Raw genomic sequence first — 26,637 nt, forward strand, 5'->3', positions numbered from 1 at the left:
ACACCATATGCAGACTACTGTTCCCATCATGCAATGCTCCATACAGATTCAGGTAACCTTGCACTCTAATGAAAATAGAGAACTATATCCTGAGACCTGTAGTCTCCACAAACTTCACTGGCCCTGCAAGTAGCATCTCTGTGCCAAACATTTTCACTGCATTTCCCAGCCTGCTGAGAATACCTATTTGTTAAGGCATAGGAGGGAGGGAGGGGGAAATCCTAGCCCTGAAAAAAAAGGTTTAAGAGACCAATTTTCTACTGGGATGATCACCGGTTTCAGAAAGCACTATGTTAAAGCAAACCTGGGAACCCTTTATGAATACCAGCAGGGTCCACATGAACCAACAAGTTAGTGCTCGTTAGCAATCACACCCTGGTAGAGTGCATTACCCCACCACGTAGACAAGCTCTCAGGGTAACAACTGGCATTATGTGTTCACTTGCCCGTACATTCTGCTTCTGCCACCCGATCCTTCTCCAGCTCTTAAAAGAGCTGGATGATCTTCTCCACATACAGACTTGTCTATGTGCCTTTACCCTGATTTGGATAAATGAACTCCAGGAATCGAAGGGAGCCCACTCCCTCTCTGTCCTCTGTGATGCTATCAAAGGCATCACTTGAAGCTGTATGTGGTGAACCAAGTCCAGGTGGACACCTGTTCACGGGAAACTGGACACAGATCTGCAAGCTCATTTCACACAGTGCACAGAAGAGACACCCAGACAGTAACAACTTTCAGTGCCTACCAGCCAGACTCTGAGATGACAACCCCTGAATTCCTGTCAAATCCTACAATACACTTTAGAGAGTCCTACAAACCAGAATTTCAGACAGCACTGCATATTTTTGGCTTCGAGTCACAACTCCTCCATTCTGTGAGTTAACAGGTGAAGCAGAGAGCTTGTAACTAACCACTTTCAATCCCTCCAAGGGGAAAGCTATCCCAAAATAAAGGATACCACCAGCACCACCTCCGACGACAGAGTAACTCCTCAGTAATCAATACACAGTGTGTATGAGATAGGAGAGTAGCATGAAGACAGATTTTTTGAGGGGGGTGGGGGGGACCCATTGAACAGCTGGCTTTATTTTGAAAAAAGCTATTAGATTTTCTTTTTAACCCTACAAATCAAACCATCTTTGGAGCATTTTCAAGTTACTTAAATCTTTCAGCTTACTGCACATCTCAGGAACATGGCTATGGTAGATTTTTGGAGCGCTTCAGAAATGAGTCGGATGAGCTCTCAACTCTTGCACACATCAACACACACCTGGGAACGAGAAAGCGATCAGAGATGAGTCTTCAGATTGACATGCTGACAGCCTTCAAGTGATATGAAAAAAGCAAGGGGAAAAAAAAATTTTAAACTTTGTGACTGCCACAAAAACAATTTCAAACCACGGGACAAGGAACTGATTTTTCTTCTTTTTTTTTTGGTACCTCAACACCCTCTCACCACACCCGTATCCTGACCTATTTGAACTATACTTAAAAGCTCAATCTGAGTGCTCAGTGATACATAACTTCCATTTTAGTGAAACAATCCATCTGCTCCATGTGACTCAGAGCCTGCTTTAAGAATGCAATACTGTTTAGGCCAACGGTTGCACCGCACAAAGTGTTTTGTTCACATGCATTCCTTTGGGATGACAGAGCCTATCCACGGGGCCCGTAACGGTTGGGGCCTGTGGTTTTTTCCCCCCCCTCATCCGCTCAATGCTGCAGTGACTAAGCTGACAAAAATTCCTAGCCAATTATAAACCCACTTAAAGAGACAGGCAATCCCCCTGCAAACTTCTCCTGCCATCCTATACAAGAAGTTTCTATACACGGAAAAACATCTCCTCTTAAGATCTGCACTTATATAAAAGGGATTTTCTGCACACTCAACACTTCAACGTGCTTATTAAGCTCCATCATTTCCCCAAACCACAACCTTTAGTCATTTTAAAGTTTACGTCTGGTCACTCAACCGGTGGGAGGTGGGGAGAACAGGCAGTTTCTCATCTCAGTTACACCCATGAAAAACTGGAGTAAGTCCCAAGTGAAATGGAAATTAGAGGAATCTTGGAGACTGACAGAGTGCAATAGCTACAGCAGCACTTAATAAGAAGGGAAACATCTAAGTTTGCCCTTGAAAGACTAGGTGAACTGTATATTCTGCACTAAGAAAAAACCGGAAAGGTCATTTCGCTTGCAACACAAGATGAAGATTTGCTCAGCTTTGTGAGATGAGGACAATGGCAGCTGAGCCACCTGAAAGCGTGGGTTGAACTTTAAGTGGAGACAAAGCAAACGACTAAGTAGTCTCCTGAATCACAAACAGATTTTTACAAAGGCTCAAAGACCCGTATTACTCCAAATTTTAAAAAACACAAAACTCTTAAGAATCATAAAGCCATGTTCCTGGATGCACCATAATTACTTTGTCAAGGGCTATACAAACCTAGTTAATAATTAGTCAAGGGGAGGCAGAATCAAGCTTTGGGGGCGGTAACTGTAAATTCACTCTGCCCAATAAAAAGAAAAAGAAGAAATAGGAAAGAAGACCATGCAGCCACCTCACATGCTTATAACCTCAAAGTGGGCAAACTATTTGCTGATTACTTTTTAGAGCCCCTCTGATAAAACTTGTAAATTTTTTCCAACACTGAAAACTAAAAGGGGAGCGGTAAAAATATTTTACTATTGCGCTGGGCTCTGGATTTGCTTCAATACAACATGCAACCCAACAACCTGTGTTAATGGACTATTACCAGACCATCTACCCATTACAAGTTAATTCTCGGAGCCCTACAAAGACTTAACAAGAAGGATGTGTCACTATGAGATGGAAGGCTAAAACAAAGGTTGTTTCATCACTGATCAACAACAAAAACCATTGCTCACTACATGAAAAAAGTTAATGAAAATGCACAAGGCCAAGGACAACTCATACCTAAATAACTGTACGTGGGGGGAAGTGAAACAAAGGAAGGAAGGAAAGTAATTGCAGTTATTCAAGTCCCAGAAACCTCACATTCTACCCAGGGCTTAATTTATCAAAGTTGGCTTTTTCTTTTTTTTTTTTTTTTTTTTAATTTGAGGTCACAAATGTTTTTAAGAGAATCGCAGAAAATTCTCGGCAGGAGCTGCGCCTGTGCTGTCCCTGCGACATTTGCAAAACACAGCTTTCCTCTGGTTTTACACTTGACATTTCCCTGACATTTTCCCTGTAAACCCCCTTGGCCATTCCTCATTCCCAGTTCTTTTGCAAATTTACCATAAAATTAAAGACTTACACTGTATGTTCCTAGCTTTCTAGTGCAATTGTCAATTCTATTATCAAACACTTGTCTGATATGTTTCCGATGAAGTGAGCTGTAGCTCACGAAAGCTTATGCTCTAATAAATGTTAGTCTCTAAGGTGCCACAAGTCCTCCTTTTGTCGGATATGTGTCAGTGAAGCCTGAAGTCCACGTTATGCAGATTAAGTATCTATATACTTGAATATCTGATCTTCAGCTAATTCCACAGATTTGACATCGCACTAAGCTACACAAGAGGTAAGAAACCTCTCCAAACACTTGACGTATCCTCCCCAAGCTCTTCTAGCATGAAAGCAAGCTCTCGAGAACAAGAACTCAACAAGTACCACAAGTAAAACCAAGCATTAAATTTTTGGAAAATAACCAATGCTAGTCAGTCTCACATTATCAAGTAGATTTCTGGAGCACCAATCTCTTAAATCTCTTTGGAAACATTTTGGCAGTGTTGTAAAGCTTAAAAATATTTAATTTATGTATTAAACTTGGAAAGACAGATTGGCAGCATTTCTAATTATTTATGTGGTGTCGTTTTTTGTTTGTTTGTTTTACTCACTCCTCAATAATCCTTTTATATTATCTGGTGCAAACACAGACATGGACTTTGTTGCCCTTTCATCAGCAAATGTCAGCGGCAGATGTACTAGGAATTAAAATATGTACAATTGTAAAACTGGGGATGAAAACCTGCCACAAAAATATCTGTAGTTTTCAATTATATTTTTATGGTAGCTTTTCGGAGAGGGGAGGTGGTTTGGTGTGGCATGGGAGATGCTCAGAGAAAATTTGTGTTCCAGTGGCCATAAATAAATATAATAAAATAAAAATTTCCTGAGGAAAAGGCCTGAAATAATGAAGCACAGACATAATATTGATCTGGAGGATCCTGCTGTGTAACGACTAGCCCAGTGGGACCAGGCTTCTATCACAGTGTGTTCTTTTTCACTGCATGTACAACCTGCTTTCACGTAAAGCAAGGAAAATCCCATTTACGCTTTCCAGCCAGAGCATGTTTGTTGCAAGGTAAATTAACTGTAGAGCTGTCAATCCCACTTCTTCCTAATCAGAACTGTAATTTCTATATCTCTCCAGATGCCAGAGTCTACACCTCTACCACTGGGAACAAACAGGCAAATACATTTAGCAGTAATGTTTATAATTTGCACTACGCGACTTTCACTCGAACCAGGGTTTATGTATTATTGTACATGTACTGTGTATTGTATTAATCTATTCTTTAAAAAAAGGGGAGGCTTTTTAAGAGGCTACCAAAAGGCAAAACACAGAGACTAACAGTAAGAAATTTTGAGTTCCATTCCCAGCTCTTTCACTCACTTGCCTACGTGGCCTTGGAGAAGTGATTTAACTTCTTTGTGCCGCAATATATCTATCCATAAGATGAGGATAAACACACACTTACCTCTTGGGGAGGGACAGGGATACTCAATCTGCCTATATAGTGCATCCTTTGGAGATTTTTTATTTTAAAAGGAACAGAATAAACTAAATTTCTTAGATGGGGTTGATTCATTTCTTAACTCTGGTTTCTTCACTTTACAGTTTTATCTTTTATGCCAACAAAAGGGCCAATGATCCAAATAGAAAACGCATTTCTACTAAATTGTATACCTTTGTCGCACACTAACCTCCCCTGAAAAGCACTATTTATTATCCCACAGACTAGAAATTTCATTGCATGAAACTCCAACAAAATAACAGTCGTCTTCTCTAAAACACTGCAATTATCCCTGTGCCAAAACAAACTCACAAGCCAAGAAGGACCTCGCACTGCCCACCGCTCACTAGGATACAAACAACATTCTTGGGAAGTTACAATACTCTTATCAGGTTATGGCATCTTGTTACAGCACAACAAAAAATAGTAAATATAAGTTGGTTTAATTTTACCTATTTTCTCAGATGACAAATCACCACTACAGTAATTAACTACAGACTGTCCTGAACGGTTCTGCAGTCATTCCCACCTACTAATTAAATATGCTCTCACAGCCTTATAATAAAAATTCTGGGAAACCTTTGGCTAATGAGCATGCTTTTCAGAAGGGGAGGGAAAGTCATGAAGAAAATTCATTCAGAATAAATTTAAACAACAACAAATGCTAACGAAATGCCTAAAGACACAGCTTCTTTCCGTTCAGATTTTGCAAGTCTTCCCCTATTTACTCGAAAAGTGACCCTGTTGCAGGGACACACCAACTGGGCCTTTTTGCAATTGGTTTTCTACCATCCTGCTCATTCATTTAATAAGAGGACATATCTATGAGAAAGTCAGCATCCTAATCAACAGAGTCCAGGTCCTCTGTAAAGGGTGGTTATTTTCAGGTTCAGAAAACAATCTTAATACGGCAGGATTGAACCTACATGTGCTAGATTCACAAATTACTTCAAATTGGATTTTCTTGTTAAAAACCAAGCTTCTTAAAACATGTTTTGCTGTTGCTGACATGACTTGTTTCCACTGCATTCAGGATCCCTAAAAAGCAAAAAACTTGAAAGAAAACATATGCAGTTGCCATTTATAATAAATCCAAGTGATCTGACTCAGCATCTCCAGCTCCAAACAAGTCCTTCCCTCTCTGCTCATGGCTGCATAGTTCAAACATTCAATATTTCTAGAGGACAAAGAACACGCACTGAATATTCCTCAGAGAGCGGGAAGGCAGAAATGAGAGAGACACAGGAGATCCAGAGTAGCAGCCGTGTTAGTCTGCATCCACAAAAAGAAAAGGAGTACTTGTGGCTCTAAGGTGTCACAAGTACTCCTTTTCTTTTTACAGGAGATCCAGGCACCTGGTTCACTCCACCCACCCTGCTGAATCCACAGAGCTGGTGTCAACCGGTGATGTGTGCCCCTGAACTCCAGGAAGCTATGCTGAACGACACCAGCAGACTAGCAGGCCCTTCAAGAGTGTTTAAATCTTTTGGGCTCTGTGCAGACAGGAGCAGATTCCAACCATTTTCAAAAATACATCATGTTATTTTCTTTGTACGTTTAGTGATTTTAATAGAAGTGATCTCCAGGCCACTTCCCCCTCCCCCCATCAACACAGTTAGGCTGATACAAAAAGCTCCATTTTCATTAAAAATATTTTGTCCTCAGCAGCCATCTGCTTAACTATCAGCTTCATAGGCCTCAACTGTTGCCACCTTCACTTTCAACAGCATTCACTCTCTCACACACTGGGGCAAGAAGTTTTCCATGTTTGTCTTGTGCAGTGTTGTAGATACACTGATATGCCTACATAAACACATTTTTTCATCTCTAGTCAGTCTTCACACCCAACTACTTTACCACACGTAAAGAACTGTGGAGACAGCATACGTCCAAGTGAAGTCAGTAGATCTGCACTTGCTTATGCCAATGGCAAAGTTAGCTTCAAGGTCTCACTTACCGTGCAAACTTCAACAGACGCGCTGCAATGTTATTTGCAGAAGCAGGGCTCCTTTTTTGTTTTATAATCGGAAACAGTACATCCCTCTCACTTACCTACCATAATTTACTCTCTTACAAGGTCTTCCATAGCAATCTAGACACTCAGCTTTCATGTCCTCCCATTCCGCCTGGACAGCACATGGGATGGTTTTCAGCTAAGCCATTTCCCTTTAAGGACAGGTTAAAGGCTGGCCAACTGATAATAAAGAAAGCGCGAGTTGTTTGTGACAGCTAGACCCGAAGTTCCCCAACCGGGTCTAAGGTTGAGTTGAGTCTTAACAATGGAGAACTCCAAATATTTGTGGGCTAAAAATTCTGCCCATGGTGGCATGTGCACAACTCCCACTGGTTTCAATGGGAATTCCACATACTTATCAGAGGGCAGGATCTAGCCAGAAGGTGTCTCCATATAAGGAGTTCTGCAAACCACATGGAAGGATCATGTATTCACTACATAACCTTGTGACGGAAGGGCACATCATTCGCCACCTCCCTTAAAGAGCTTCTGCCATTGCAAGCTGAGACATACAATGCCTAAACTGGTCTCTAATGATTTTTGGCACTTCCTTCCCATTGCATGGGAAAGCTTCCCTGCTTGATTTTTTTATAGCCCCAACAGAAAATACCTCAAATGTACTAGTTGAGTTTCTTCAGCAAACCACACACAGGGAGGAGACAGTGACTGAGGCGCACTAACCTTCCAAGTAGCTTTAAGAGTTGCATATTTTCAGTTTATGGAAATACATAAAGGTCAAGCAGTTGAGACCATGAACCTCCATGCTGACTCCTCAACTAAAGGAGCATAAAGCCAAAGCATAAGGATTATTTGACAGATCTTAAACTGGAGTGCCTTGAGATTGAGAGTTGAGAGAGAACTGGTTAATTCGCAATGCTGGATTCCTGGGCTAGTATGCAGCTATCAAGATTATTCAGGAGAACTGGAGTTTTGCAATTCATGATTCTCCAAGATTCAGTATTTCTTGGGCTTAACAGCAGACTAGAATGGCCACCTGATAAAACTTCCATACACTTAAGGTGCAAGTCAAACTGCTGGTCATGTCTACAGACTATCTGCATTGAGCGGTTATTCACTGCGTTCGAGTCCACAGAGTTTTGGTCATTTCTGCTGTAATAACAAGGGCCTTGGTGACAAGATGCATGGCTGCTCCCAATGTATGTCATCTCACGTGGTTGTAAAATGCCCATATATTAGCCTGGATACTTCAGAAGATGAAACCTGCCAGAGGGCATAAACGGAAATGAGCCAACAGAATGAAGTCCAGGAATGAAGCCTTGCATATCGCTAGTACCAGTGCTATGTTGCTGCTTCTCTTCAAGAAAGATGGTCTTGTGCTTAAAGGCACAAGACTGAGTTGGGAGAAAAGAGATCCTGCAAGGTTTCTGTGTGAGCTAGGGCAAGTCACGAACACCCAGAGTCTCCGTTCTCAGGTGTAAAACTGGACTGACACTTAACCTACTTCTCAGGGGTGCCATGAGGCTAAATTAATTAACGCTCATAAAGCACATTGAGATCCGTCAATGGAAAGACACTATAAAAGTGAAATGTATGATCACAAGAGGTCTGCTAGGAAGCTATCAGCTGCTGTTTCACCTGAAAACAAAATGTTCAGATAGCTGAAAGAAGGTAGGAAGACTCCATCCGCCCTTCCATGGCGTCTCCACTGTGAAGGGTAAGGTGAAGAAAGTACGGCTTTCTACTGAAATCTCTCTTCTCCCAGGGACAAAGTATTGCATGCTTTATTGCTCTTCTGAGCCATGGAAGAAACAGCCACCTGATGCCCTAAGTTGATAAGATACATTAAGCTCTCTGGTGCAGTTTACCAGGGCCAGCCATTCTCTCTCACTGAACTGTTTAATGAAGCAAGTGTAGCAGGAAGTTTCTGTACCACTTGGATGTGTCTCAAATTAAGCAAGATCTGTTGCATTAGAAAAGCAATGTCTCCTGACAATGCCTGCTTTCCCGAGATCCTGTCTACAGCAGAGGTTAGTGGCAGGAGCCAAGCTCTGGATCCCCTGAGGCCTTTTAACACCTTATCCACCTTGACAGCTGGTGACAAAATGCCATGACGTGGCAGGGGGTGAGGAGTCATGAGTCATTTCAAATGGTGTTACAAAGGCAAGCTTTGTCCTGGCTGATTCATATGTCAATCCCATATACTCACTGCTGTCTACAGTGATCATGCAAAGAAGGGGAAAAAAAAAATCTTCAGAACAAAGAACGTGCTCATAAGACATTGCCCCAAGTGCTTTTACCTCTGCATTTCGGAAGAAGGAATCAGGTGAGAAGGATGCCAAGAGCCTCCATATCCTCACCTAGACATCTTCTGCTTCAGTTAGTTTCCTCCAAAAAGCCCAATGCTAAAGCCCTCTAGACACACAAAGAATGCTGTCTTTGAGAGGCCCAGGGCTCACCATCAAGGGTTTTTTCCCTGCTGGAGACAGAATATAAACCTTTTCACCCAGGGCATTCAGGACAACTGTCCATCTGCAGTTCTGGGCCTAGGAAGAAGTCACCTGAAATTCCAGTCCATGGGTTGCGTCTGCTAGATTCAAGGATATATAACCAACATCTGAACTAGTACAAATGAGAAACATTGGTTTGCTTTGAACAAAACAGAATGACTTTAACTGATCTGAGCGCTGGAAAGTTTAACAATGGTTAACCTGCTTTCAGTGTTGGACAAATCATAAATGAACGTGGCGCTCCCTTGAAAATGTCACCATTGCGTTTATATGATGCTATCCTTTACCATCTCCTGTAAATTTGCCGTTGTTTAACCCATCCCTCACAACAGCTGCTGGCAACAATCCAAACACTTCTATTCAGAAAGGCAACACCACTGTCTGTGATTCTGCTGCCAGAAGGAGACGTGCATGCAGCACGCTAGCACCCTTCATCTCAGACCACAACTAAGTGTACAGAGAGACAAGACTAAGCCCAACACTGCACAGTGTGAGAGCTGTAAAGGGAAGGAGCTAGGGCATTAAAAGTAGGAGTGTGCACTAGATAGACCAGCCAGGGGCTACAGAACTGACAAAGAAGTCACAGAAACTTTGCACTGAAGCTTTTAAAAAGTTGGACATTTTCTGTAGCTTACAGATCGTCAAAATGTCAGTGTTACTCTGCCTCTTTAAAACACAAAACTGCTACCCGGTCTCCCTCCTCCCTTCACCATTGTTCCCATGCAAGTTATATCAAAGGAAGCAAAGGCCTGTTCCTTTGTTTGTGGCAAGAAAGAAGAGGAAACAGAAACTGACTTCTGCTCAATGACAAAATTAAACAGAAGCCAGCCTGCTGAAAGAACTAAACGTTCCCACACCACATTTACCCATTGATTTGATATCCTTTAATGGAAGCTCTAAATAAGGACAGAAGTACTTAATACATGCTCCCTACTATACAGCTAGAACCAACATAAAAGGGTAAGCAATTAAATGAATGTAAGACTATGTACAGCGTTTCCATAGTTCAATTTAGCATTATTATGGCATGCAATGGGAATGTCAATGTTTGTCATCTTCATCCTACAAAAAATTACATAAAAAGAATACGAACTCACCAGAAAAATATTGTAGCCCTCCTGCCTTTATTTGGAGAAAAAATGCAGGTTAAAGACCGAGGCCCAGGTTTCTAAACGGTATTTAGGTGTTCTCCATGCAGCACTGGAAGGCTAAGTAACACGGGAGCCTGAGTCTCATTTTTACAGGGGACTTAGGCACTTCAGAGCTCACTTTTCAAAAATGAGTATCAGGCTCCTAAGTCACTTAGGCCTTGCAGTGCTGAGCGGAGAAACACCTGAATGGCTTTAAAAACCTGGGCCCTAGCTTCTAGTCTTTTTTACATCCTCTCTCTCCAGATTAGGAGTTCATTGCCAGTGTGTTCAAACAATCAAGTAGGATAAACAGGAAGCTCCCTTTTAAACAATCGAACATGTATACTTCCTTTGTTTTTCCTTCAGAAAGGACAGTGGTTCTCTTCTAGATGGATAGCTGGCAAATTTAGAGTCCTCTTCCTTGCAACCCCTGACATGTTACAATTAACAAAAACAACATGTTCCAAGTTTCTGGCTATTTATTAATTAGAACTTTGGTTCACATACTTAGCTGTGGCATTTCCTTTTCTGCTCTCCACCCTAGCATCACTTCTCCCATTTCCACATGAGGACCTGAGCTTCAACAATTACTCTTACGATTCCTTTCTACTACCTCTTCACTGATTTGATCTCCTTGAGCCTTATGGTGATATTGTGACAATGTAAATATGGCACCATCTTTTTCAACAGATCTACCTCCGATGTGGATTCAGAGTCAGAACTTCTAACTTCAAGGAAAATAAACACCAGCCTTTCGTGCTCTGTTTCATCCTCTGGTTTGCACTTAGAAGCTAACACAGGCAAAAGGGAGTGAAATTAAAGAGATGGAGAGGGTCTCACTAAACTGGGTGACTAGGTGACAAAATGGCAGATGAAATTCAGTATTGGTAAGTGCAAAGTAATGCACATTGGAAAACACAATCCCAACTGTACATACAAAATGATGGGGTCTAATTTAGCTGCTCCCACTCATGAAAGATCTTGGAGCCACTGTGGATAGCTCCCTGAAAACATCCGCTCAATGTGCAGTGCCAGACAAAGAGCTAACAATGTTAGGAACCATTAGGAAAGGAATAGATAAAAATGAAAATATAATGTCACTATATAAATCCATGGTACATCCACACCTTGAATACTGCATGCAGGTCTGGTCACCCCATCTCAAAATATAGAGCATTGGAATATGTACAGAGAAGGGCAACAAAAATTATTAGGTGGATGGAACAGCTTCCATGTGAGGAGAGATTAGAGACTGGGACTGTTCAACTAAGGAAAGAGATGACTAAGGGGGTGGGGTATGACAGAGGTCTATAAAATCATGCGTAGGTGTGGAAAAGTGAATAAGGCAGTATTATTTACCCCTTCACATAACACAAGAACTAGGGTCACCCAATGAAATTAACAGGCAGCTTGTTTAAAACAAACCAAAGGAAGGACTTCTTCACCCAAGGCACGATCAAGCTGTGGAACTTGTTGCCATGGGATGCTGTGAATGTCAAAAGCATACCGGGGTTCAAAAAACAATTTAATTTCCTGGAGGACAGGTCCATCAATGGCTATTAGCCAAGATGGTCAGGGATGAAACCACATGCTCCAAGTGTCCCTAAACCTCCGTCTGCCAGAAGCTGGGACTGGATAAGAGGGCACGGATCACTTGAAATTGCCCTGTTTTGTTCATTCCCTCTGAAGCATCTGGCACCAGCCACCACTGGAAAACATGATACTGGGCTAGATGGAGCATTGGTCTGACCCAGTATGGCCATTCTTACGTTCTTTTGAACGAGGTTTAAAACAAAACAAAAAATAAAACAAAACCACATTCCAAAGCCAGGAAAGGCAATGAGGTTGCACAGGAATCACCAAGGATATAATCTAAAGACAATTAAGTGGTTTCACTGAAGACGTAATTTGGCCATACAGAACCATTATTATTGGTGGTAATACATAAGAAGGAACAAACCAAGCCTGACTCCCTGATTCAGACTGAATTATGCAGACCTAACAGCTGGGGGTTTTTATTTTATTTATTTAAATTAAACTGACTATTTTCTACAAAAAATACTGAGAGAAACAGAGCCCTACAATGTTATTTGTAAAGGGTTTTTATTTTTGAGGGGTTGGGGGAGTAGAACTGCACGGCAAGATGTCTAAATTCTCATCTGAGTGGATCTGTCAAGATATTCAAAATACTGAGGGATTCAGCTTCCCCAGTGGAGGTCCCAGCTTCAATGCTCTATAGATTTTTCCAACTCTCTTTTGTACAGAAACTTCTCTCACATTCTGATATTGACCATCACTACTTTAACTCAAGCCAAGATTGCAGGTAAAATTTGGGGACTTCTCCTCCCAGTGATTATTGCCTGTAATTAAGTCCTAGCGATAGGCTCAGCTCACAGCCTTCTGAAGTTTACAGGATAAACTCAAAAAGCCTACAGTACAATTGTGGTGATTTGAGTAAACTATGAGTTTGTTTGCCCTATTTGTAAAAGTGCAAAGAGACCGAGTTCTGCCGTTTGTTTTTGTCTATACCTGCTATCAGAAGAGATAAACGGTGCCATAGCAGATAAGAACAAGACTGCAAACAGACACACAAGTACAACTTCATTGCAAGCCAGCATATCAATTCTCTCATTGACTATTTAAAACTTCTGACTATATTACAAACGCTGACTTATTAACAGAAAAGAATTCCTTAACATATATTAACTACACTTAGTAGAAGATCACGGAGGGTGGGAGGGAAAGGAGACAAAAACATAATACCAAAAGAGATTCCAGTCTGTAGCCTGAGTCCTGCAAACACTTACAGATGTGTATAATTTTACTCACATGAGCAATCCCACTGAACTCACAACGGGACTCCTCATGCAAGTCAAGTTAAGCATAGTCTAAGGCACGGATGGGCAACCTTTGGCACGCAGCCCGCCAGTGTAAGCCCCCTGGTGGGCCGGGCCAGTTTGTTTACCTGTCACATCCACAGGTTCGGCCAATCGCGGCCAGTGGGAGCTGCCATCAGCTGAACCTGCAGACACAGAAGGCAAACAAACCGGCCTGGCCCGCCAGGGGGCTTACCCTGGCGGGCCACGGGCCAAAGGTTGCCGATCCCTGGTCTAAGGGTACACTGCAGATGGAAGCATGCCTGGGCAGACAGACTTGTGCTACCAAGGGCTTGTAAGATAAGCACAAAAAGAATAGCTGTGTGGACATTGGGGCACTGGTGGAGTCTGCGCTAGCCACTCGAGCTCAAGCCTACCCTGCCCCATGGGTCCAAGCTCAGTGGGCTAGCCCACGCCTCTGCTGGTGCTGCAACGAACAGCCATTTTTAACACAGTAGCATGAGCCCACCCAATACAAGTCTCTCTATCAAGGTTGGGAGGCTCGCTACCAGCTTCAGTATAGACATACACCATGTGTTTGCAGGATAGCATCTTTGTTAACCTCCCCTCTAACGGCCCCACACAGAGTCCTTGTGGGCTTCAAGTAGGTTAAAATGGAACTTCTCTTTGTCCACTATTATGTACAGCTGTAAAACTGACCAACTGGACCCCAACGTTCCAGGAGCTCAGAATCTTTCATCTTTTCACTGCCAGTGGAATGCATTCCACGCACAGCATTCCACTTGCAAGGATAACAGGGTCCCAAGACTGCTGAAAAAAATGTCTCCAGTTAGTCCATTTTACCATTATGCCACGGGGAGAAGTGTGAAAAGGGATGGGGGCGGGGGAGGGGGGGAGAGAAGCTTCCACAGACATTCAAAAGGATGGTGGATTGTAGTTCCTTTAACAACCGGGATTTAAAATACAACCTGAAGTGACCTCCTGTTGCTGCGGTCCATTCACCAGCAATAACCGCACAGCTCTGTTTCTCGACAGATTCGTCTTTCCTTGTGAGTACTGAGAATATTTCTCATACGCCTGACTTCTGCATGACTCATTTTTAAATCATAAATTATGTACATAACTGATAATTACATAAAAATGAGAGCGCAACCTATGAAATAAATAGGCAGCTGGTTTAAAACAAACCAAAGAAAGGACTTCTTCACACAATGCACATTCAACCTTCGGAATTCGGCATGCTGTAGGATGGAAACTCCCTTACTGGCTGTTACTGAAGATTTTAATAAGTACAACTAGCCACCAGTCAATGTCACTACTGTGATGCTGCAAGTATGGAAACAGAAATCATGATACTATGGACTACTCCTGGCTCATCTAGAAGTGGTTCTGTCAATACAGAGCTACAGGGAAATAGATGCAATTTATTTTTCCCCTTCCCAGAGGAGTTAGCTAAGGTGAGGTTTTGTCTGAAATGTTTGTCTAGTTATACATTACAGACCAAACATCTTTAAAGATAATTATACTAATTATTAATAGTACTGTACCAGCCATCTTTGACAATGACCGTACCCCTCAATAACAATAAAAAATAAATCAGGAGGAATTCTCTCTCTTTAAAAAGTAGCTTTTTAAAAATAAGGGCTTATGAAGCCAAGGTTTTCCAACATTCCTATCAAGTGGATTTTACCAACAGGAATAGGTGTCTCAAATTATTGAAAGTAGAGAAAATTTCAGACAGTTATGTAAAGTCTTAATAAAGACCTTCAGTGGTGAAACTTATTTATACAGGACCCTGGAGGCCATCAAAATGCAAATTCTGATGGAAAGCTTAGGGCCCTGTCCAAAGCCCACTGAAAGCAATGGGGTGCTTTGGTCCTGAGCACAAGTACCTCCCCACAGCCATCATCTGCAAACTGAACATTATAAGAAATGAACATTCAGACAAATCTGTTACAGAACAGTTCTCATTAAGCAGTGTTTGAGGAATGCACTTCCACTCAGGAACCCAGCAACACTACTGATTCAACTAGTTATCCTGCCGAAGCCAGCTGCTGCAAAGAAGCTATTCTTGCCTCCAGTTTTATTGAACCACTTATCACCCTTGAATCACAATTTCTTTCAAATGTGAAAAATTAAATATTCACTATGGAAACAGCTAAAGAGTTGGCCATGGGGTTACATGAAATACTACTGATTGGAGAAGACACTAACTTCAGTGGTACCCAGCAGGACTAAAACAAAGCTTATATGAAAAGGCAGAATTAAACCACTTTAATAAATTTAGCTATTTATTTTAGGAAGAGGCACACACAAAAAAAGTTGCATTTGAATTTGGCAATCTATTCAACTCTTACTTTTCTGGCAGTGGTTGGTGGTCCAGCAGCGGTAGTTGTACTCATTGTTAATGGAGGTCTTCTCACACAATGGCTTCTCTTCCATCGTCCCTGGACACAAGTCCCCACACTCCTTTGGAGGTTTATTCCCAACTATGTAGTTGTTGGACACTGCATCTAGGATCAGAGACCAGTCCACTGTGGAGAGGTAACACAGGTCAGAGTTTTTTTCAATCCGGATGGCCCCTCGGGTGATGTTCCTCAGATTGTAAAGCCCAATTTCTTTGAGATTAGTCATCTCAAAGATAACCAGGGCATAGTTGTAGAAGAGGTTCCTCCCGCGAATGACCGTGAGGTTGGGAAAGAGATCACTGAGGCTCTCTAAGCCTGCCACACGGAACAGCAGCAAGTAGTCGGTGATAACTGTGAGCTTTGGGAAGCGGAAGCTGCGGTAGTCCTCTGCCTTGGAGATCAACAGAATCTGGAGGAAACCCTCAATTACCGTGCAGTTCTCTAAGCGCTTCAGCTCATGGATATCATTGCGAATGTCGACGTTTGGCCCACAAACTGAAAACACAAGAGAAAAAAAAGAAATCCTTAATCAACTTAAAACAAGTTTTTAAACTTAAAACAAAATTAAGACAAATTAAATTGAAACAGCTCTGACTGAACATTTGGTCTGCCATAAAATTTTAACTTCACAATTAAACTGTGATTTTTAAAGAATAAGCACATAATTTGGGCCTACTATTGAATATACCACTTTCATTTTATCTCATTTAACTGATCAGTGTTAATATTACATGCAAAAGAAGAGCGCTAGAAGCACACATGTTCTGCAGTGGGTACAAAACTGATGCTTTCTTACGGCTGCTGCAAGCAAGCCTGGATTTTACCATGGAATAAAAACAGAATGCACAGTGCTTCAATTAATTCAACAAAACAGGTCATAACTTTTAGAGGTGATCTTTTAAGTGGTGATAGGCTGAGATTTCAGTCACATGATTCCCAGTGAGTTTAATGAGAGGACTACACCTAAAAAAAAAATATACATATATATAAAAATCTTTAACCCTTAGGTTACTAAATTAAAGCTGAGAAGAAACTAAAGCACTGGAGAACACAGTAATTTGGCTTCAACCCTCTAAATCCCCAAACCACTCAACACCAAAGCCTACTCTACTTTCCCAGATTCTCACGCCAACTTGGCCCCCACACCAGAACATAAAAGATCAGTAACATTACAACTATACAGAATGCTACTCAGCACTTCCTGTTCTGCAAGCATTAGGAAAAGAAAGTGTTCTGACTTCTTTCTAATTCATAGAGTTCCTGTTCGCATGCACTCCAGTGAACCAAGTTTCACTAATTCTGGCACAAACCCACAGTGGAGTTCCTGAAGCCCTAAGAAAAACAGGATAAACAACAGACTTATTTACAAGAATACTTATTTGAGTCATAATGAGGAATTTCCCTTGAAAACACTAGATTGAACCCAATGTATTCTCATGAAGTCAGCTGTCAATAGGACATGAAAATCCAATATATGGGGAAACGGCTTCATAACCAACTTAAGTTGTCTGACTTTTCACATCTGGAGAGAAAATGCACACGAAAGAAAAAAGAAGCTTGACAGAAAAAGCCCTCTATTATGTCAATGCCACAATAATCACTCAAAATAGACTGGAACATACTTTTTTGAAAGATTGTATTAATAAATACAAGAATTACCTACATAAGCAGTTCTTTATAAATATAAAACAAAGATGCATGGTCTTCTCTAGGGAACAAGAAACCACCTAAAAACCACAAAGCGCAAGGATAAGAGCTCAAGAGTCAGTTGTTCTTGAACTTGCTGACAACACTGATCTTTGAGGTATTTGGTGGAAGAAATGAAATGGAAAAAGGATGCCCTAATATGGACAATACAAATCAGGCATTGTGAGCTAAAGGAAGAAAAATGACAGTTTGTTTAAAGCAAGCTTACCCGTGGATCTAGTTGGATGGGGAGACTGTGTGTCTTGTTTTATGCATATTGAACTTAATTACTTTACCACCAACTTTCTCTGAGAAGATAGTGTGGTCTAAACACAAGCGCAGGAGCCAGTAACGCAAATTCTAATACCAACTGTCCAGAGCTTCACAAATTGCTTTAGCAACAGAAAGCAGTCTTGTTGTCTCAAAACACCTAGCTAAGACTATTACCGCAAGTTAACAAAGGATCTGAAACATGAACATGCTTAAACCATAGCAGCCTTAATATCCAACAAGAATTTGAAGGTAGTTAACATCCCAAGGGATCAGCTGGAGTTAGTGTACACATTATAGACAAAGAGGAAAAATATAAACTTTACTCTTTGGGGAGTACAGGAAGATAGCAGGAGAGGATAGTCTGGTCAGAAACTGATGTTTCATGGGCAAATCATCATCTACTATCACTTCTGTACTACCCAGACACACAAATAAATTGCAAACTGAAGGCTGCAATGATTTTGAGGTGAATTACCACATTGGAGGCATACATAAGCAAGAAAACTTGTTCCATGAGCCTGTAAAAAAAAAAAAAAAAAAAAAATCTAGGATACCAGTGAGAGACACTTGGACTTTTGGAGAGCCAGCACGAGAAAGGCACCTTCTATCTTACTACACACTATTGTCTGTCTAAAGCATAACTACGGTCCTGCCGAGACTGAGTGCCATGGTATTAGCTGACAGAAGGAAAAGGTGGGGAAGAGAAGGAGCAAAGGTTGATGAAGCTGGCATCACCCACATTCAGAAGCCAGACTACAAGAGTTAAAGAAATCCAATCCATAAAACCTGTGATAAAAGCTGTAAAGGGCGGGGAGAAATCTGTCAGAGGAATTCTAGGATGTCTGAGCGTGCAAATGAATCAAGGTTTCTAGCACTGTATGTCGTTCAGGATTTGGATGAGCAGACAGACTGGCACCTACAACTGCCAGCTTAGAAAGGTCTCTCCAGGCAAACATTAAAATCGTGTGAAATGGAACAACTGCAATTAGAGCAATAGAGAAAGACTTGGCTTTGGGTCTGACCCTGAATTTCATTCTTAGAAACCAAAATTCCCCAGTACTGGGGGCTAGGGAGATGAACTCAACTGAGTGTTCAATTCTCTGTTCCTTCACAATCCTGATATACTGATTTTTAATCATACATCTCAATGATTAGGCTTTCATGCTTACTGGTCATTCTTCTACAAGTTTCAGAGTAACAGCCGTGTTAGTCTGTAGTCGCAAAAAGAAAAGGAGTACTTGTGGCACCTTAGAGACTAACCAATTTATTTGAGCATGAGCTTTCGTGAGCTACAGCTTCTACAAGTCTATCCACCACCACCACCTATCCCTCAGCTCCATTTTCAATCTAGTCCCTTTTTTCCCTTTCACTGCGATTCAGTCTCTGAGATCTGCTCTTCATCCATTGTCTCTGCTTGGTTAAGACCCATCAAGTCTGACAAGCCTCCATGGGAACACCATTCCTCTTCATCTGAACTTATGAGAGAAAGCCACAATACAGCACAACAAAAGATCAATAGCATGGCCTTACAATGCAGTTTATGAGGTAACTAGGTGAAATGTAATGGCCTGTGACACACAGGACGTCAGATTAGATTGCTTACGTGTGAGTGTGCCACTGACATATCTTAATTTAAGAACTGGCTTTTTTTAGTTGGTTATCTAATAAGTTATATGTTTTGTAGAACTAATAATGAAGATAATGAAAATCACAGAGCACCAACTATGAATCGGGGAAAACACCTTGTTTCATATTACACCTGGCAAATTCTACCTTTCCTAAGTAAAGAGGAAATGTCTCCAAGTTCAGGGGATAAATGAAAAAAGACCTTTTTATTTATTTAAGTTTGGCCACTGTTTTGCTTTGCGGTCTCATTTCTTTTAGAAGTTCACATCGTCCATGAAAGTTAGTTACTCCATAATGCATCATCTTTTCCACACTTTTGTTCACTGTCCTGAAAGGGATTTTATGAAAAACAAATTAATCTGAGATAAAAGATTACTACAGTTTCAATTTGGCCATGTTGTGTTTTCTTTGGACGACATTTAGGGACTGTGTGTTTAAATTTACAATATAAACTGGTCTCTCAAATGGACAGAACACACACTACAATGTCCTTTATAAATTTTTATGTGCAGCAGTGTATGGTTTCTTTATGTGTTCACTACTAGATATTTTTAATTCGCCTAGAGTAACATATTTTGCGTCCAATACAGTTAAAGTATTTCCTCAAATTCAGATGTAAAGTTTGCCACAATGCATGCAACTAACCCACTGTGCTGCTGTAAAACAGTTAATAATGCATGGCCTGTTAATATTGCTCCATTAAAAATATAGCTATTCCTTTAAGTAGACTATTATAACAACCAGTATAGTTTACTGATAAGGTGACACATTCATTTTCCTCCAGCTGCTTCCAACTTTCCAAAATTGTCTCCCCTATTGCTGCAATTTCTCATGCTTATTCTCAACAGAGGGGTCAATTCTGAGAAGGCAATTTTTTAATTAAACAGTTAGGGTGATTAACCATGGGAATTACCTACCAAGAGAAGTTTCTCCATCTCTTTATTGTCCAGGTCAAAACTGGATGTCTTTCCGAAGAGATGCTTTAGCCAAACTCACGTTAGTGGGCTCAACACAGAGGTAACTAGGTGAAATGTAATGGCCTGAGACATACAGGATGTCAGATTAGATGATCTAACGGTCCCTTCTGGCCTTAAAAAAAATGTATGAATAAGTTTGATAAAATCCACTTGGTTGTTTTGTAAGATATTCAAGCATGAAAATAAGGATTTTTCCCTCCCAATTACATTTCTGCCTCTTTATGATGGGTTTGGGACGAGGGGGGGCAGGAATCAAGTAACTTGTGTCTACTTATTCACAGAACTTCAAAACTTTCTATGGTCTTGGAACATCAGCAAAGCAACAAATCTAATCACATTCCAAGCAGTCATCTTTCCTAATAGTAATCATCTGTTTAGAAGATAAAAACAATCTTGAACAGATAAGCCAGTTAAAATCTCCAAATTGCATATATTTAGAAGTAACTGTTATTTAAATATAATTTTTAGCAATCATGGAGCCAGTCGTTCCACAATGGCTATTTTGTGAAGTGGGTTTTTGTCATACTTTTGCATCATTTCTTGCCTTCCGTGAAACAGGAGACTTTGAAATCTTATTATAATCCCTCTTCATACACATCTGCCAAACAGTTATTTAAGTCAACAAATCAATTATGATTTAATGGCTTTGCCTCTTGGTAAAGGGCAAGAAGAGACTCAAAACAAGATGAAAGCAACAGCTTCCATGCAAAATGGCCATCTCCATGGGGCAAATCAGCATGAACCTTGCTGTTTAGTACTTGGGTCTACATTGCCTCCACGTTTCTGGTAACTTATTTATTCAAGTTTAAGAGCTAAAGGGCATGACCCACAGCTCAAACACATTCACTGTTTTTATGTAAGAGACTGTTACCTCAAAGCAACCTGAAATCAGTTCATCACTGCCTGGCTTTCACTTCCAAATTTTGTATTTCTTCCAGTTACTCCATTTAGAAAGTGTTTAAAGGAACCCAGTGTTTTTCAAAACATACAATTCCTTTCATTTTAAATCCCATTTGTCAGTGGCTTTAGCTTTAATGTTATTAAATCGAAGACGTACTACACACAAGATGGTCTTGGTGATCCCCCAGATGATATTAACGGTCACCACACCTTTAAGAGCTTCTCCTGTCGCTCTGCTGAATGGGAAAAGAGGTTCTTTGAGGCTGCAGAACCCTGAGTGCAAAGCTCCTTTTATCAAGCAAGAGACCTGCTTGAACCCAAAAGACACCGTGATGAGCAGGTTCTCTCTAGCCACACGGCTAGATAATACTTAGTCCTGCCATGAGCGCAGGAGAGTGGACTAGGTGACCTCTAGAGGTCCCTTCCAGTCCTACAATTCTATGATTCTATTAGAACTGAATCTGAGGATAGAGGCTCACTTATGTCCAATGAACTAAGCAGTAATCTGGAAATCAATTCCCCATTTGTATTTCTCCTGTTTTGTGTACCAATGGGTCAATACAGAGGGAGGCAAGACTCATTCTCAGAGGCCCAAGGATTTCCCCCCATTCTTCCCCTTTAACTTCTCTCTTGCCAAGGCCCTGCATTACATCAGTGTCCCACACTTCCTACAGAGGACTCAAACAGCCTGATAAAAATGCTTCATTTTGGCCACATCAGATCAGGGAGTCTCCCCTGGGTACTTCAGATACAATTTTAAGGGGTACTTTGGATAGGATGCCGGAAAAAGTGCTGGACACCGAGCACAGAAAAATATCCAAGCCTCATAAGGTGTACCAGCCTGGGAATCAATGTTGTCACCATTCCTTGAGGATGAGGAAGGGAGAAACAGCTTGTGTCCCAAAGAGCTCAGATGCTTTGCAGGAGTAGGAAAGGCATGGGCCGCCCAATCCCTTGCCCCCACTGAAACCTGGCACATGCTGGTAGCAAACAGAATAAATCCTCCAGCTAGTAACCTGCTGCATGACTTCTACAGAGTGGACGTTATCCTGTTTTACCAACAGCTGTTCCAGTGCTGCTCAGAAAGACAAAGAATGGGTCAAAGAAAACCCAGGTCCATTTGTTCAATTTTAAGTGAGAACCTACCCACCACACAACAGCAGCCAAAACAAAGTCTCACTGGGCCAAACACGGCCAATCCTGAGCGCGCTCCCCTTAAATAAGTGAGGAGAGTCTTTCTATACAACTATTATTAAGGCTGCGTGTCAGTCACGGATTCCATTACTTTCCGTGACTCTGTGACTTCTGCAGAGGCCAGTGCTGGCTCAGGGGCTGCCTGACTTGGGCAGCGCCTAGGTCAGCAGCAGCAGTTGGGGTGGGTGGGAGGGGTCTCAGGGCTGGAGCAGGGGGTTGGGGTGCAGGGTGGCACTTACTGGGGGCCCAGCATGTCTTTGCAGCTCCTTGGTGGAGGGACCAGGGGGCTCCATGCGCTGCCCGCGCACACAAGCGCCGCCCCTGCTGCTCCCATTGGTTGCGGTTCCCAGCTAGTGGGAGCTGCAGAGCCAGCGCTTGTGGTGGGAGCAGTGCGCAGCACCCCTAGGCTGCTTCCCCCTCTAGGAGCTGCAGGGACACAGAGAGCCAGGTAGAGAGCCTGCCAGCCCTGTCCCCCACTCCCAGCACCAGCGGGGGTCCCGGACCACACACTGCTGCACGCCTCCCACCCAGAGCACCCACAGCCCCCCGGCCCAACTTTTAATTAGGGGTATGTAGTAAAAGTCATGGACAGGACATGGGCCGTGAATTTTTGTTTGTGGCCCATGACCTGTCCATGACGTTTACTAAAAATACCTGTGACTAAAACGTAGCCTTAACTATTACTCGCATTCAGCTAGCAGATGATGCTTCTGAATATGGTGCTGTTGCTCTCCTCCCAAATTCCACTAATAAAGACAATTAGATAAGATCATCCTTCAGTAAGGTCAACACAGAGCCATGTGTCCATCTGGGAGATCAGCACAACTTCTAAACAGTGTTTTGTTGTTTATTCCCTATGAAGCCACTTCCTTCTCATCACGTGTTTTCAGCTTAAATCCATGGGAGGTCCTTATTAAAGAATTTCGTCTAGAGCAGCACATTTGCTGTCCAGCAGTGCCTACGCCTCGGATTTACAGCATTCATAAAATCAGACATTTCCAAAACTCCCGTCTCTCTTTCACAGCAACGAAAGAAATGCTTACCATGTATGACAGATTTGGAGCTGCCCTGTCATAACTTATGAATACTGTATGTCAGCCTTGACATTTGGGATGTTCACTGTATGACTACACTGGGTAAACTCAATAGATGGCTGTCTAGAAAAACAGGAAAGAAGGAAAAGAATGCCTCAATATAGCCATCCCTAAGCAAACACTAAAGAGCTGTTAAGAGACAATGTCAGAACTATTAGCACTGATGATTTTGCCTCAGTCTCCGGCCAACCTACCCAACTCTTTTTCAGCCAACAGAAAAAAGCCCACAAACCACATAACAAAAGAACTCCGGCAGGATTAAAAGGGACAAATTCCAGAGAATCCATACTTGTTGCAGGGTACCAGACTGAAGCTACATCTGCCCTAGAGCCACTACAATGGCACTGCTGAGGCTGTGTTACTCTAGCACCACAGCGTAACCACTTCCTACATCAACAGAAAGTGTTTTCCCACCTATGTAGTTAATCCACTTCTGCAAGAGGTGGCAGCTAAGTCAAAGGAAGAATTCTTCTGTCCATCAACTGCGTCTATATAGGGGGTTGGGTTGACCTAACCATGGCACTCAGGGAGCAACATTTTTCACAGCCCTGAGCAACACGGCTAGGCCAATCTAATTTTTAAGTGTAGAGCAGCCCTGAGACAAAAAAGCCTGCTGGGGGTATCTGTAGAAGCTATACTGGTTTTAAGAAGGCTGTCTGGTCACTGTATACCACTGGTCACAGACTTCCAAAGAGAACAGTAAGTTCTTGAACTCAGTTGGACCTACATGGTAGGAGTACTTGACATAGCCCAGGGCTGGTCTACAGTACCTTTGTGCAAGAGTGGGAGAATTGTGGAATTTCACCCAAGCAGAGGTAAAGGCCACAGGCTCGACTCCTGAATGCTCTCAGAGATCCCAGATAAGGGGCAGCCAGCTCTGTAATCGTGATGCCTTTTAAAACTGTCAAAAAGCTACCTGCACCGTCATACTGCCTACTGCAGATATCTGAAGGATGCATGCTGTGGGCAGTGGAAGTTAATTGCAGAATTCATAGAAATCAGCAACTGTAGACATCCCTTATAGTCCGTCCCCTGATAACACAGGACTCTTCCACGAAGTATATTCTTGTGTTTTGTCCTGCTAAGACAGAGACTCTCAGTCTGGAAAAAAAATGAACCACTTTTCACTTCTGTTGAAGTTTTATTTGTTTGTTTTAATTAATTTAAACTTCAGGTTCTCAGGCACCAAACACAATGCTGCCATGTTTGGTTTGCAAACACTGCAAGCGAACATTTAAACCCAAACAAACGGTTTTCATTTGAAGTTAAATCATTAAACTATTCCTGTTTATATTTAGGGGCTTGTTTTGCACTTAACGAGTCAATATCTGGGGACAAAGCTAACAAATGGTGATCTTTTAGATGACTTTAGAGACTGGAGACTACTGTGCAATCTAAAATCTCACAGCTAGGAAATACTGCCTGATGAATTTTTGTTTGGTTTATTACACTCCTTACTTCTAGTACCACCTTATACAATTATTCTTCTGCTTTGGTGGGAAAAGGAAGCGTAACGAAAAGGACCATCCACAGAGTTAAAGTGAACAGGATTCCCCTATACGCTATGTACTTAACGATGACTGACATTCTCCCTACATCATCCGTTAGCCAAACTACGTATTTTGTTTTAGCCTTACAGCTTTTCTGTATACTTCCTACAAAAGGTCCATCCTGTTACTCAGGCGCCCAGAATCATGCATTACACTCACCAAAGCCTCAGAGAAGGACACTAATTTCACCCAGGTTACAAAGCCTCTGCATACCTACCTTTAAACTGATTTGACTTTATTATTCTAACTCATTGTAAGTGCAATTGAATATTGTGTCCATGATCAACCAAAACTTTCTCTTGGCATTGCTGGTTTCTTTATAACGCCCTTTCATTCAACTCCCCCAAAAGCGCACGCACACACACACGCTTTAAGTGAAAAGAAAAGGAGTACTTGTGGCACCTTAGAGACTAACCAATTTATTTGAGCATGAGCTTTCGTGAGCCACAGCTCACTTCATCGGATGCATAAAAGTGGAAAATGCAGTGAGGATATTTTTACACACACAGACCATGAAAAAATGGGTGTTTATCACTTCAAAAGGTTTTCTCTCCCCCCACCCCACTCTCCTGCTGGTAATAGCTTATCTAAAGTGATCACTCTCCTTACAATGTGTATGATAATCAAGGTGGGCCATTTCCAGCACAAATCCAGGTTCTCTCCCCCCACTCCACTCTCCTTTTCTAAAGGGATCACTGAAAGCTCATGCTCAAATAAATTGGTTAGTCTCTAAGGTGCCACAAGTACTCCTTTTCTTTTTGCGAATACAGACTAACACAGCTGCTACTCTGAAACCTCTCCTCACAATGTGTATGATAGCAGACCTTTTTCAGGTTAACTATTCCTGTCTGTCCTTTTGGGGGTGAGGGCGGGGGGGGGCGGCGCAGGGACAGCAGGAAGGCACTAGTGCACAATCCACACTTGAGTGGTTTAGCCAGTGTACTCACTGCAGAGGTGGTGAGTTACCAGCCCAAGTGAAAGCAACACCCAGGCTTTAAGTCTATACCCAAGGAGGGGTCAGCTATCTTGGGTTTAAAGCACCCAACTCAGGTGAGAGGGTTGTGTGTGAACAGGAGGGTTATAAGCAAGACCAAGTAAGAGCCTAGGTTAGCTCTACAGTTAAGATATACCCTGTGCTGCATCACTTTTGAATGGTTGAATGGTTAACTTAACCAGATCATAAAAAAAGGGCAGAATCCAAACATATGAAGAAACTTTCTTGTACAGAAAAAGTAAGCAAACGCTTAATTCCTGGGATGTGAATCCAGTTCTCTTTTTGCAGGAAAGAAGGAAAATGTGTCAGCCTTTGTGCTGTTTCTTAACCCACGGGATCACTTGCCTGACAGCACCAAAAAAAAAATAATAATAAAAAAAAGTCACTCTATGGAAGACACAATACACAAGTGAGTAGGTGGCATATTATGATCAGTAACTATGAGAGCAAAACTGTGATAATGATGTTTAAGCTCTATGCTAGTAGTTGTAGTCTAATGCCTGCTAAAGCAAAAGTGTAAGACTGAAAATTACAAGCTCTTTATAACAGAATTTATGTTTCACAATATGTGATGACAATAGAGCTCAACAGAAATTGTCTCTCTAGGGGACCTCTCTTCACCTTAAAAAAAGGTCGTGTGTACAGTTATTTTATTTTTTTTTTAAACAGTTGTCTACACATCCAAGTGACTCAGCAACTGGCTGACAGCAACCTACAGCAC

General features: G+C 41.8%; 1 protein-coding gene across 1 annotated transcript in view; it reads right to left on the reverse strand.

Moving 5' to 3' along the window:
* Positions 1 to 26,637, reverse strand: part of IGF1R (insulin like growth factor 1 receptor) — a 272,165-nt gene that overhangs the window by 219,201 nt on the left and 26,327 nt on the right. The window contains exon 2 of the mRNA XM_074966524.1: positions 15,572 to 16,117. Coding sequence (XP_074822625.1) covers positions 15,572 to 16,117 — 546 coding nt within the window. The remainder of the gene's footprint in view (positions 1 to 15,571; positions 16,118 to 26,637) is intronic.

This window comes from Natator depressus, chromosome 10 (assembly GCF_965152275.1).
Source record: "Natator depressus isolate rNatDep1 chromosome 10, rNatDep2.hap1, whole genome shotgun sequence".
Taxonomy (NCBI): Eukaryota; Metazoa; Chordata; order Testudines; family Cheloniidae; genus Natator; species Natator depressus.